Here is a 13314-nt window from a genome sequence, read left to right on the forward strand (position 1 = left end):
ACCCAGTCAGTTATTGGAAGGGGTTGCTTTCTGGATAGTTGTTTGTACAACCTCTGCCCTGGGATGGTTTGGGTCAGCTCTCTGCACAGAGCGTCGGTTTCCTTTACAAAGGAACTCCAGGTACAATTCGAGCCTATAACACACACACACACACACACCCGCACTCACTGATGAAAACAGCCGTGGTTGAAATGTATGAGTAAGTTGATTGCATTATGCAATTAAATGCAGGAAATAATAAATGACGGGAAGAAACCTCTATGGACCCAGAATCAAGAACTGGCTTTGTCCAGGCAATTTCTTTGCAGTAAAACAAATAGGTTTTCGAGATGAGTTTTGTTTTGCAAATCAGACCGTTCTGCTGCCCCGTCTTTCCCGGAGGCTCCAGTTTCTGGCGTACAGAACCAAAGTCATGTTCCTCCTAGGAGACCTCAGCGTTCGGCATGTTGGGGCACTTTATTTCTTCTGTTACGAGAGAGAGATCTTGGCAGGAAACCCCGCCAAGGACCAGATGCCGGGGGCTGGGGACCCCTGGCTCTGAGTACCTCGGAGGAAAGGTGGCGGTAATCCAAGATCTGCGACAGTTCCCCACCTGTCTGGAATCTGTCCCCTTATCGGGAGTCTCCTCCCGAGTTTCTTCCTCTTAGCTGGTCCCTGGGAATGTGGGCGGCCCCGTTCTGAGCGCAGGAACTCTTACTCCCCCCTCCCCCCTCCTCCTCCTGCACACCACCAGCCTTTCTCTGTGCTTCAGTCACTTCCTTCCTCAGCCTCTTCCTCCCCAGGGCAGTGAATGAGATAACGCTTATTAGCCCCAGGCTAACGCTGCAGCACTTTTTCAACGGAAAAGAAAAGGAGGTGGAGAGGTAAGTCCCCTGGGGCGATGTGGCCAGGTGTTAAGGGATGGACCTGGTATCCGGTGGGGGCCAGGCCACGCCGAGCAGCAGGGGAATCGTGGGCAGGGGGTGGAGAGCCGGCATCCGGGAGGGGCGCGTGGATATCACAACTGGAATCGCGCTGAGGGGGTGCAGGGGGCTGGCGGGCGCGCCCCACCGCCCACCTCTCCCGCAGACTTCCGCACTCGGCTCACGTGACGCCTTGCCGGCTGGGGGCGGACAGGGGAGCCCTCCAAGATGTGCCTATTTTTACCGTGGTGCGACGTGTCGCCTTTGCACTTGGCGGGGACCGGAGCCAGTTCTGCAGAGCAGGGAGAGGAAGGGTTTGGGTTGCAGGGAGAGCCACCCAGGATGGCCTCAGGGCAGTGGGTTCTGCGGTGCGGGCGGTGGGTGCAGCTCTGTGCTCTCCGCATTGTACGAAGGGTGGGGGCGTAGTGAGGAGACACTAAGGGTTGGTGGAACTCGGAGCGGGGTCCGTTTTCCTTGTCCAGTTTGGGCGCTGGGTCTCGTGGCGCACTGGGGCGCAGGGAGCATGGGGAGCGCTGGCCGGTGGTGCTGGCGCTGGAGTTGCGGAGACAAAGGCTTCCGGGATGTGGCCCTTCCCGGGGAGGCCGCCCCGGAGCCCGCGGTGCTGTCCCGGAGCAGTGGGTCGAGCCCCGCATTCCCCAACTTTGCAGTGCGGGTGGTGATGTGCAGGGGACAGGGTCCTGGGACCCCCTCGGGGCCAGCTCCCAAACCTGGAGCAGGGATGACCAAATATGGAGTGCGCGCAGGCGAGCAGGCAGGAAGGAACCCAGTCATCCTTTGACCAGCAGGAGCTGGTCTCGAATTGCTTAGGAGGGCGGGAAAAAGTGGCGAGCCCTAGCGCGTGGAGTTGGCTCCCGATTCCCAGACACCCCCTTCAGTAGGCTTTAGACCTTGAATATTAGAAAATCTCCACATACTGCCTCCAAACTTGTAAAAAAATTATGAGGGTCCTTAAATAAATGTATATTAATGGTGGAGCTTTTCATCATATGCCCAGTCCTCTGACATTCTGCTGTCTTTGTAAGTCCCAGGCACAATGCCTAATTACAATCTGTCACAATTAGAAGGCTCGCCTAGCATCTGCCACCGCCTTCCCAACGCCCCCCCCCCCCCCCCCCCGCCCGTCATACACGGGCTCTTTCTTCCCCTTGACTTAACCGCTTATGGTGACCTGTCGGGTTTTTTTGTTTTTTTTTTTTTGTTTTTTTGTTGTTGCTTACGCCAGTCCCAGGCCGGTATCCTGATAAAATGCTATGGGTCAAGGATTGTGTAACACTGACTATTTCTCCCCCTTTGTCTCCGCTAAATAATAAAATGAAAAAAATCATGCCAAATTGTGTATGGTAGCATGTTCTGACTTAGGAAGTACTCAGTTTGTAATATTTAATACAAATACAACTCTTATGTTTACTGCACCTTGCATAGTAACTAGCAAAAAAAAAAAGAACAAAAAGAAGGGGGAGATGGAGGAGGAAGGTGTGGTAGAAATGGCATTTAATTGTGGGGAGCCCCTCTTTTCGTCATTTATAAAATGGGGATAAATAATAAATACTTTGCAAGGCTCTTTGTATTATGAATTAACATAGATAAGGAGCCTCGCGTGTACTTAATTACAAAGAAATGCTGGTTGCCTTCCCTGCCCTTCTCAAAATTGGATGAGCATACATCTGTTTAATGTGATGCAGGTATTCACATATGCAAATAGTGGGATTTCCATTTTGAGTCTCATTATTAAAGGAGAACCATGTCTGGAATGTGTGGCTGGCATGGAGAATGGTGTTAGAAAAATTTCCAGAGTGGGAGGAAATCATAGCATCCTAGAACTAGGACTGTAATCTCAGATTGGTCCCAGGGAGACGTTTCATTCTCCCTGGTGATCCATGTGGGCTGATTTCCTCATCAGCACTCCCAGATCCGTACCACTTGTTCATTAATGCTTCCAGCAACAGGGTGCCACCTTCGTACATTGTTAGGCAGTTTTGATTGTTAAAGCAATGTTTTCTTATGCGGCTACCAATTCTGCCTTTTTATTACATCTCTCCATCCTAAGAGTAGCACAAAACAAGACAATTCATGTAAGTACGTAAAAGGAGCTTTAATCAAAAAAAATAGTGGTAGGTCTTCTCTAGGCTAACTTTTTGGGTCAAGGGTCCTTAGTAAAGTGCGTGCTAAACCCGGAAAGTTGATTGGTTCATGTAACGGAAAAGTCCAGGGTCACGTAGAGGTGCAGTCATTATTATGGGGTTGGCCTTCTCTTTGTGCCAGCTTTCTTCCTGGCCGATTTTCCCCTTGTAGTAGCTGTTTACGTCAGGGGCTTTAAACTTATACCATAGAACCCAGTGGGACTGTGTAATGTAACTAATAGTTACATCAAAGTCCATGGGCTGAGCCTCCTTGTTCATGACGAGATCACCTACCTGTGCCCCAAATTAATTATTCTGGCTCTGAACCACTCCTGGAGTTTAGGGTGAGGCTCTAAGACACATAGATTTAGAGGTAGGAAAGAACTGATCCAAACAAAAAGTACACCAATGGTGCCAGAATGGGGAGTGGGAGCTGGGTAAGGTACAAGTGATAGCTGTCCACCACGCTGACATTTATAGGTGTTTTTTCTACCATAATTGTCATGGTAAGTCTTTTTGTTGTGTCCTCTGGGTGTGTTTCAGCTTATGACTATCTTTCTCAAACTATATCATGAATTGACTATAATGTTATAGATAAAATTCACCAACATAAAGTTCCTAATATTTGGATGCTATAATTTTTATGTAGATGCATTAACCTAAGATGTTGCATTTCATTGCAATACAAGCTTCTTAAATCATAATATTCACACATATAATGTAGCAGATGGCAGTTGTGCTTTTAATTATTAGCTGATGGAAAATCTGGGGTCCTAATCAGTATAGTTTAAACGTAGATGTCATTCTTGTTTTTAAAAGCTACCAGGAATTTGTTACAATCTGTCTGGATAAAGTTTTTTTTAATATTGTCACCACAAAGTAAACCATTCACACACAACCCCCCTTTTCGGTCCCTTGTTCGATTTGGAGAGCTGAGTGGAAGACCAGTTGATGCAAACTTTCTGACCCCCATGTTGTCCTTTTCTCTGTGAGTTACTGCCTTCTTATGGAAACGCCTCTTCTTTGACTTCTTTGACCCAAGTCGGTCAGAGTTCTCTACTCCACCTCTATCTGCTTTCCCGTCTTCTTGCTGGTGTTTCTCTCCTCTCACTTGTGTAGCTGTTTGCCAAGCCCCTTTACCGTCCCTTCACTTTCTCTGAGTGCTGTTCCTGTGAGAGCTCCTCTCTATTTCCCACTTAAATCAGCAGCTTTATGGCAACAGCTCCCATAGGTGTGGTTCCACTCTCTCTCCTGCTTTTGCTCCTTCTTTCAGTCCATGAAACCAAAAGTTATTGAGCCTGTCCTCTTGGTGCCAAACAATCTAGCAGAGAGCATTACAGTCAGCTCCTTGCCTAGAGGAGCCGAGCACCTGGTGGTGAAAACCGAGAACTGGTAATTCCAAAGAAATGGAGTGAACAGGGCAGACAATGCTTTGGGCACACTCTGCAGGGGAGCTCTCCTACTCCAGGCTTCATGGAAGGCTTTGAAGGAAGTATTCACCAAGCTGGAACTGAATGTGTGGGAGTTGGCCCCAAGAAAGAGGAATAAGTCATAGCGTGGGTTGAAGAAACAGTATGGGGGAAGGTTGGAGGCGAGAGACTGAGGGACATTTGAGGAATAAAAAAGAAGCCCCAGGTAGGTGCAAGGTAGAGTTCAAGAAGGTTGAGTGGAGGAGGCAGGAATGGTGGGCAGAACCCAGCCCATGGAGGGCCTAGTGAGCTGAGATAAATTTAACAACTCCCATTACCTGAAGATGAATGGTCTGCACCACAAGCTGTCCATTGGAGTTAGATTGTACTGAGCACTGCCCAGGGAAGGACACATCTCTGTGTGTGACCCAGAAGTCATCATTGCACTCACCTGACATTATTAAAATTGCTTTGTCTCAATCTGCCTTCCCCGCTGGACTGCAGGCTCCCAGAGGGGAAGGAGTGTGTACTTCTATGTTAGTACCTCCAGCCACTAACTTAGGGCCTGCTTTTTCTCCTTTGCTTCTCTGCTTTTGTACATGCTCTTGCCCGTGCATAAAGCACCCTTTCCCACCTGTCTGCCTGGCCTGCTGCTCCCCAGTGAGCTCCCCGGAGCCTGCTGAGGCGTCCTCCTTTGTGTTCCCATAATGCCTTGGCCCTGTCACTCACAGTGCAGTCATACTGCTTTGCGTTCTCTCCCTGGCTCTGCTTCTGGAAGGCGAGTAGCCCTTTAGGCAGGTCCTGTGTCACTCATCTTTTTACCTTTGATGGTCTGCAGAGCACCATAAAGAGGATGGGCTTAGAGGTAAAAGTGGGTGCAAGGAAAATGGCTGCATTCTTCTGTATAATAAGAGTGGGATGAACCCAGAGGGGAAGCTGGGCCGATGGAGGGAAAACAGAGGTACTCTAGTGCCATGTACATCACACAAGTATTTTTAGGAAGAGGAGCATGATAAATCAATGGTGACAAATGCTACATAACAGAAAGGGCTCTTGGATTTGGCAAGATGTGCTCAATGGGATGAAGAAATGGCAGTTATACAGATGTGTTTTTTTTCTCCCTCAGGCAGCAATGAATGTGGAACATGAGGTTAACCTCTTAGTAGAGGAAATTCATCGTTTGGGTTCAAAGAGTAAGTATTATAACACCAACACAGTACTTCCATTGCATTTACCTCCGAGCAAGTAGGACCAGCTTTTTTAGTAAAAGCCTAGGAAGGGGTCGCCTGGCCTCAGGGCAGTTATGACAGCTCTGCCCTCAGTTCCAGGTGACAAGAGCCCTCAGTCAGGAAGTAGTACCTGGAGACACAATGCTATTGGGGGATTGTGATTCTGATGCAAAGAATGGTTGAGATATTCCATTATCCTTTGAATGGGATGGAAATTGCTGTGACTCTTTAATCTGGCTGCATTGAAATCTGCTAATTGAATCATGTTCAAATTTGTATTTGTCACACTATTAAAATTTATTTTCTGCTGTATCCTGCCAGCATTTTACAAACTTCCAGATGTCTAGGGACTAAGATTGAAATGACAGCAAATTGTCTTTATTTTTTCCAAATTCTTGAGTATTTATGCACATATAATTAAACCATCCTTTAGTTTTGTTTTGTTTTTTTAAGTCAGGTTTCTTTTGCAGCGTATCAGCAGCTACTATGAAATTAGTGACATGAGTAACTGCTAGTATTAGTGTCCATTTCCTAAGGTGAAATGAAAGTAACTGTTGTGCTTGTAGCCATGGGCATTTGTACATCTCAGGTAAGCCGTGAAAGGTTTGGGGAGCATTTTGAAAATGTAAGAGCAGTAGACATACTCAGCAACAACTAGGATAATGGAACTGAAAGTTATAAAATTATATCTTAGAATTGAAATATAGCTTTAAATTATCTCATAAGAGTTGTTTTCTCATTATAGCTGGATTCTTCTTACAGCTTTGTCTGCTTATGAATAGCAAGACCTACTTTGAACATTCCATTAAGCCATTAGTATCAAATGTCTCCTGTATTAGTTTTCTATTGCTGCCATAACAGTACCACAGATTTAGTGATGTAAAACAACACATGTAATATGTTAGCAGTAATGTAGCTTAAAAGTCTTAGTTCATTGGTGCTATTATCACAAAATACCACAGACCGGCTTATAAAGACCAGAAATTTATGGCTCAAGGTTGTGGAGACTAGAAGTCCAAGACCAGGGTGACAGCATGGCTGGGTTAAGTCCTCTGCTAGGTCCTAGACTTCCTGTGTCCTCACACAGTGGGCAGGGCTAGGGATCTCTTTGCAGCCTCTGTCATTAATCCCTATGATTCATGGCTTCAAATCCTCACATCCTCAGGTCTTGAGCCTCTCCCAAGGGTCCCACCTGCTAATATCATTCCTTTAGCAATTAGGAATTTAACTTAAGAGTTCTGGGGTGGGGGGAACACAAACATTCCGACCATTGCAGAGTCCAGTAAGGGTCTCGCTGGGCTAAAATCAGGGTGTTCTTGGGGTGCATTCCTTTCTGGAGGGTCTAGAGAATCTGTTTTCTAGTCTTTCCCTAGCTTCTAGAAGCAGACTGCATTCTTGGCTCACGGCCTCTTTTCTCCATCTTTGAAGCTGCCAACATTGCATCACTTTTGATGTGGTCTCCTGCTTCCCTCCTCAATGTCATAAGGACACGTGTGGTTACATCTGGCTCAGCCCCAGGGTCTGGAATAATCTCCCCATTTCAGGGTCCTTGATTTAATCTCGTCTACAAATTTCCCATTACTGTGTAAAGTAACATGCTCACGGGTCCTGGGGTTAGGACAGGGATACCTTCGGGGGCCATTATACTTTCTGTCACCTTCCCTCTGTGGTCTTTGCAGGCACTTTATTTCTTCTCCAAACCTGAGTTGTCATCACTAATATATACCAAGGAAAAAATTAAGTAGGCATATAACAGTTGGTGTGGACTCAACAACGGAGTTTAACCATATGGTCAGTTACTATTTGTTGGGAATCTCTATATGCCAAGCACTGTGTAAGTACATGTGACCTAGAGTGTGTTCCTGTCCCTCAAGGATCTTACTAAAATCCTTAGTTGAGAAAAATTGATTAAAAACTTAGGAGGCAATTATTTAAAAAATGTCACGCTAAACTGTGAAGTGCTGACATCCAATTCAGGATGGTCCCAGAAATCTAGATTATTGGAAACTAGTTTGGGGGCACTCAATGAATCCTTAACTAGTAAGTAGGACTTAGAAGTGCAGGGCAGGCCAGTCTAGGAGAATTGTGTGAGGAGACAGTGGAGGATGTCATTTATTTAGTTACTCCATCAGACCAATGAACAACCTTTCCTAACCCCATTTTCCTCCCACCCACTTGGTGGAAGTTGGGTGAGTCTTGTTTTCAAAAGTGATGCCTCTACCTGTGGTCCTCATTTCTACATTCCCAGTTTCTCTCGAGCTCTGTGAGGTCATGATACTCCTGGGAGTAGTACAGTTGTTTGGTTTACTAAAGGTGTTAAAGATGCATTTCCAAACATTTGTAGCATTCTTTTTTTCTCTTAGATCTTTTTCCATCTCAGCCTAGTGTTTATTGGTCAAAGTCATTGTACTTAAAAGTTTCACCTCCATAACTTGTTCAACAAGGGCGAACTGAACCTACACTTCAAAATTAGCAGCTTTACAAACCAGAAGACAGCAAAGTAATTACCATAACTTAGGCCTTCTTGACTTACCTATTTCTGATAATGGATGACTTATGAAATGGAAAGTATCTATGGAGATATGTTATCTACTGACATGTTATGGTAAATTATTTAAGTTGTGTCTGGAATACTTTTGATGAATCTAAATTAGGATATAGATTAATCCTATGTAGATGAACCTAAATATGATATATTAGCAGAAGGTGGAAATATGATGACCTTAGTTTTATCTGTTTCTTTTAAAAGAAAATTCTTTTCTCTTTCCCATCCAGCAGGAAAACATTAAGTGGATAACCATTATTTAGAGATTTAAATTCTTTCATTCAACAAATAGTCCTTGAGTGCTGCTTTTGTGCTTAAGTGCTGGAAATGTGAAAATAAACAAACTTCCATCTCAGCCCTTGTGGGTCTCTTCAGATAGCAGGAAAAGAGACAGGCAAACCGGAAGCCGGTACTGGGAAGTGGCTAAAAGCATGGGCTCTGGAGTTGGACTCCGGAAATGGATCCCAGCTCCTTAACAGGCTTGCTCTGGGACCTTGGGTACATTACTAAGCTTTTCTATGCCTTGGTTCCCTTATTTGTAGAATAATAATACTCTGTTTTGCTCAAAGATACTTTATTTTTTCGCACTTGGAGATTTCTAAAAAAAGGATGTGTCTTCTAATACATGGTGTGCTGCAGCTAAATTGGCAGTTCAGCTGGAACATAAAGTAATGGTCCCTCTTGAAATTAATTATATCTTTGATGAAATGAGGATTAAGTGAGGTTTAATGACTGTAAAATGCACTGAATAGTTACAGCAACACATTAATATCAATAAATGTTAACTATTATTACTGTAATTGATGGTGAGTTCTTTGACAACTGTATATTTAATTTTATGAGAAGAGCTATTACCACAGCTGAAGGTTTCTCAGAGAAGGTGACATTTGAGTCCATTCTTTTTTTTTAAAGATTTTATTTATTTATTTTTAGAGAGAGGGAGAAAGAGAGGGAGAGAAACACCAATGGGCGGTTGCCTCTCGCATGGCTCCTACTGGGGACCCGGCCCACAACCCAGGTGTGTGCCCTGACTGGGAATTGAACCAGCGACTCTTTGGTTTGCAGGCCGGCACCCAATCCACTGAGCCACACCAGCCAGGTCAAGAGCCCATTCTTAAAGAAAAAGAATGTAGCTCAGGAAAGGGGTCTGGGTGCTGGGCAGATGGCTCAATGTAGGTAAAATTACCAAGGCAGAGTTTCTCATGTCGCCTTGCATAGCAGCAGGTTGTTCACTTTAACTGGATCAGAAGGTGCACGGACCAACATGGCAGGAGGCCAGGCGAGAGATGAGTACAAGGGCCAGCAGATAGGACTTCTTATCTGTGAGGCCACAGCTTCACTTTATTTGAAGGGGAATAGGGAGCCATTGAAAAATTAAAGCAGAAGACTGTCAATCAAGTTTGCATCTTGTAAAGTTTTTTCCACATTTTTAAATTCTGTACCAATACATCCAATATAAAGGATGTATTGGGGGTCAAAATGGAGAAAGGGAGGCTGGTAAGGAGTCCTGAAGTTACCCACATGAGAATCAGTTCAAGCCTGAACCAAGGAATTAATTGTCCACAGAGAGGAGAAGCTAGAGCAACAGAAGACACAAAGAAGGTGGTATTGCTTATGAGACTGAGGGGCGAATGGACAGAATTCCAAGATTACACCCAGGTTACTGCCTTTGGTGCCCTTAAAATATTTAACCTGAATTTACCTTATGCTGGGCAGTCTGTAGAAGACTTTACCTATGTCCCTCTTCTAACCTTGTAACAACCCTGTGAGGGGTGCATTTACTCTCATTTTATGGATGAGATAACGGCAGCGCAGGGAGCTTGAAGGGCCTGCCCAAGGTCATCCAGCAGCTCCACTTATTTCTGGAATCAGTGAAACAGAGTTTTACTGCTAGAAGTTGAAAAAAGTCAGAGAGGTACATCGTTGCTTTCCAGGCCCAGCACAGTCAGATTCTCTGTTTTTATTTACAAACTTATTCTTTTTTCTTCTCATCTTAGTTTACTTGATGTGAATCACTCTAGTTGCCCTGTGACTCTGGCTTCAGAAACTCCCCCCTTTCTCCCACTCGTAATTGAGCCAATGGTTGCTGGCCGACTGCAGAGTGCGTGCTGGGCATTGTGCTGCGTGTTTTGGAACTGTGTCCGCCAACAACACTGCGCAGAGGTTTAAGATTTCAATTTTACACATGAGGCAACAGCCTTAGTGAGCTTACGCAAGTTGCCCAAGGCCAACAACTAGTGGGTGGCAGAGATTTCAGCTGAGGACTGTTCAGTGAAACTCCCCTTTAAAGTCCAGAACAAGCACTGCCTCCTTCAGCAAGTCTTCCTCCACCATTCTAGCACAGAGTCAGCTTGCCCTCCTCCAAACTAACTTGTCTTTACTGCTCCCTTGAGTCCAATCACAGTGCTTTGCACTGTTGCTTTGATAGGCATATATTATTTGTTGCCTTGCGGGATTTGAAGTCATTTCTTTGAAAGCTAAGAAATGACTTAGCTTCGATCGTTCCTTCTGTCTGCCTCCAGTGCCCAGCACAGCGCAGCATTCACAAGGGGCGGTTACTAAGAGCTTCTGGTTGGAAGTTCTAGCAGGGGAGCACAGGAACCCAAGAACCTTGGCCAAAGAATGGTCCCCTCTCGCTGAGAAGGGCATCTTCTTGACAGTGGAACAGCTTTCGGAGGGAAGAAGGTGAAGCAATGCTGTAGGAAACCAGGCAGATCAAAGGAATCAGCCAACAAAGGGGAGGTGTCCCGGATTACCCCTACCTCCGAGTTTCCAGTGGATAGATCTTAACCAAAGATCCTTCTTTTGTTTACCTTAATTTTTAGAAGAAAACTTTATTGTCTAAGAGCAGTAGTTGAGAATAAAGCACAGAGGTTTCCCAGTTGCATCCTATTCCCACATATGCATAGCCTTCCCCATCATCAACGTCCCCCACTGTAATTTTTACTGTCGACAAACCTACTTTGACACATCAACCACAGTCCGTCGTTTACATTAGGGGTTTAGTCGTGGTGTTGTACATTCTGTGGGTTTGGGCAAACTTATAATACATGTATCCATCATTATAGTATCATACAGAGTATTCGTACTGCCCTAAAAATCCTCTGTTCTGCCTGTACATCACTCCCCCACCCCAACTCATGAAAACCACAGATCATTTTACTTAGCTTTAGCTTTTTTTCATAGTTTTGCCTTTTCTAGAATGTTCCATTGTTGGGATCATTCAGCGTGGAGCATTTTCAGATTGCCTTCTTTTACTTAGTAATATGTACTTAAGGCTCCTCCATGTCTTTTCATGGCTTGAAAACTCATTTCTTTTTAGTGTTCACCTTAATTTTTAACATCTGTATTAAAAACGGGCCTCCGATCTAGGTAATCTAGGGATCTTAGTAAATACAGATTTCTTCATTTTTCAGGTCATCCTTCCCTCCCTGGGGCTTCTGAGCACATGCAGAATTCACCTAGAAAAGCATTGCTCCTGACCCCATTTCCCTTGTATTTGTTATTTTTATTGATTCAACAACTAACATAACAATTAAATTGAAATTTAGGCAGAGAGAAATTGGTCCACAGTAGTAAGTAGCACTGTAACACAATAACCTTTTGTAAATATTTCTTAGGTTTCTTCCTGTCTGTCCAGATAACACTAAGACTGGGAGGTGTGCGGCGTGTTGTATTTATGTAACCACTTTTTGGGTCTGGCAACAGGTTACATTGAACTTATGGCTATTAAATGTTAAATTGTAATTCTAGTTAACTTACAGGTAGATGTGTATTAAAGATTATGTAACTCTTTCCTACATGGGGACAAGAAACAGAGTTTTCATTGGCTAACATTGTATTTTCTCGAATTAGATGCTGATGGGAAGTTAAGTGTGAAGTTTGGGGTCCTCTTCCGAGATGACAAATGTGCCAACCTCTTTGAAGCTTTGGTAGGAACTCTCAAAGCTGCAAAACGAAGAAAGGTTGTTACGTACCCGGGAGAGCTACTTCTGCAAGGCGTTCACGATGATGTCGACATTATATTGCTGCAAGAGTAATGCGGTGTCACTCTCATTGTTCACTGTTATTTTCTGGTAAGCTGGAATATTTTCAAGTCAAAAGACAAACATGAGCATACTTAATGTATTTTTATAGAATTTTGTAAACAAAAAAGAGACGTTTTAGAAGTCCATCCTTTTTCTATCTTGAAAGAAAATTTATGTATTACACTGTCAAATAAACAAAACCTATTATTTTTCTCAGGAATCTGGTTGGAAAATGTAGACATTGAGTCTTTCTTTTGGTGGGCATGTGAGAGTGCTTCATAAATCATTCTTAGACAATTTCTACAGATAATTGACATTCTGTGAAAGCGAGAAGCAAACTGGAGACCAGTTCCCACAAAGAATATTATAATGTTTATGTAATAAAAACATATAGCTATCTTAAAAGTGCCTCATTGTCTTATTTTGTCATTGAAGATTTATGTGCCTCTCAGAATGGAGTTTTGCGTCAAGAATAGGTAACTGCAGTAATTCTTAATTTGAAGGAAAATTTTCTTAAAGCTACAGAATAGTTTAAAAATTAAAAAGTAAGGACAGTTAGTATTGTGGTGGGGCCCCATTAAAAAATACTGATTTTGTTGCCTATCACGTGCTTCCATTGATGCTTACATTGAGTTACGGGACATGCCAAAACACGTAACCCCAAAACTTCCCTTTCTAGGTGGATTAGTTAGACACACCTGACCCTGTACAGGATTGTCTTTAATTGCATGTTGCAACCTGTAGTCCAGGGTAGAAAATGATATAGAATCTCAAGGAGGGTAAAATCAGTGAAAGCCGTAACAGTTGGAAAAGATTTCGTAGAGGAGGCCCAATTTGCATGATCAGAGTTGATTATCCAGAGGGGAAAATGGGGCTAGTGAGGGTGATGACTCAAGGTAAGACAGAGGGACGTGAATTAGCAACACGTGAGCTTGTGAAAGGTCAGAAGATGCCAGGTTGGCTGGAATATTAAGGAGAGAGGTGACTCAGACTGTGTAATTAGGGAGGAAGCTGGGAAGCTGAGGAGAAGAGAATGAGCAGAGGTTGGAGCCCGGGAGTT

At 44.1% G+C, this 13314-nt stretch overlaps 1 protein-coding gene across 1 annotated transcript; it reads left to right on the top strand.

Annotated features, from left to right (window-relative positions):
* Window positions 1-536: 536 nt before the first annotated feature.
* On the top strand, window positions 537-12659 carry ABRACL (ABRA C-terminal like). Its single transcript, XM_024552199.4, has 3 exons — window positions 537-863; window positions 5579-5645; window positions 12082-12659. The coding sequence occupies exons 2-3, from the start codon at window positions 5585-5587 to the stop codon at window positions 12264-12266; spliced, it is 246 nt and encodes an 81-aa protein (XP_024407967.1). The 5' UTR covers window positions 537-863; window positions 5579-5584; the 3' UTR covers window positions 12267-12659.
* Window positions 12660-13314: the final 655 nt, after the last annotated feature.

Source organism: Desmodus rotundus, chromosome 11 (genome assembly GCF_022682495.2).
Source record: "Desmodus rotundus isolate HL8 chromosome 11, HLdesRot8A.1, whole genome shotgun sequence".
Classification (NCBI taxonomy): Eukaryota; Metazoa; Chordata; class Mammalia; order Chiroptera; family Phyllostomidae; genus Desmodus; species Desmodus rotundus.

Excerpts from the sequence above, each read along its gene's own strand:
- ABRACL (XM_024552199.4), top strand. The coding sequence starts at position 5,585 with ATGAATGTGGAACATGAGGTTAACCTCTTAGTAGAGGAAATTCATCGT. Across the intron at positions 5,646-12,081 it reads TCATCGTTTGGGTTCAAAGA|ATGCTGATGGGAAGTTAAGT; the intron begins GTAAGTATTATA and ends TTCTCGAATTAG.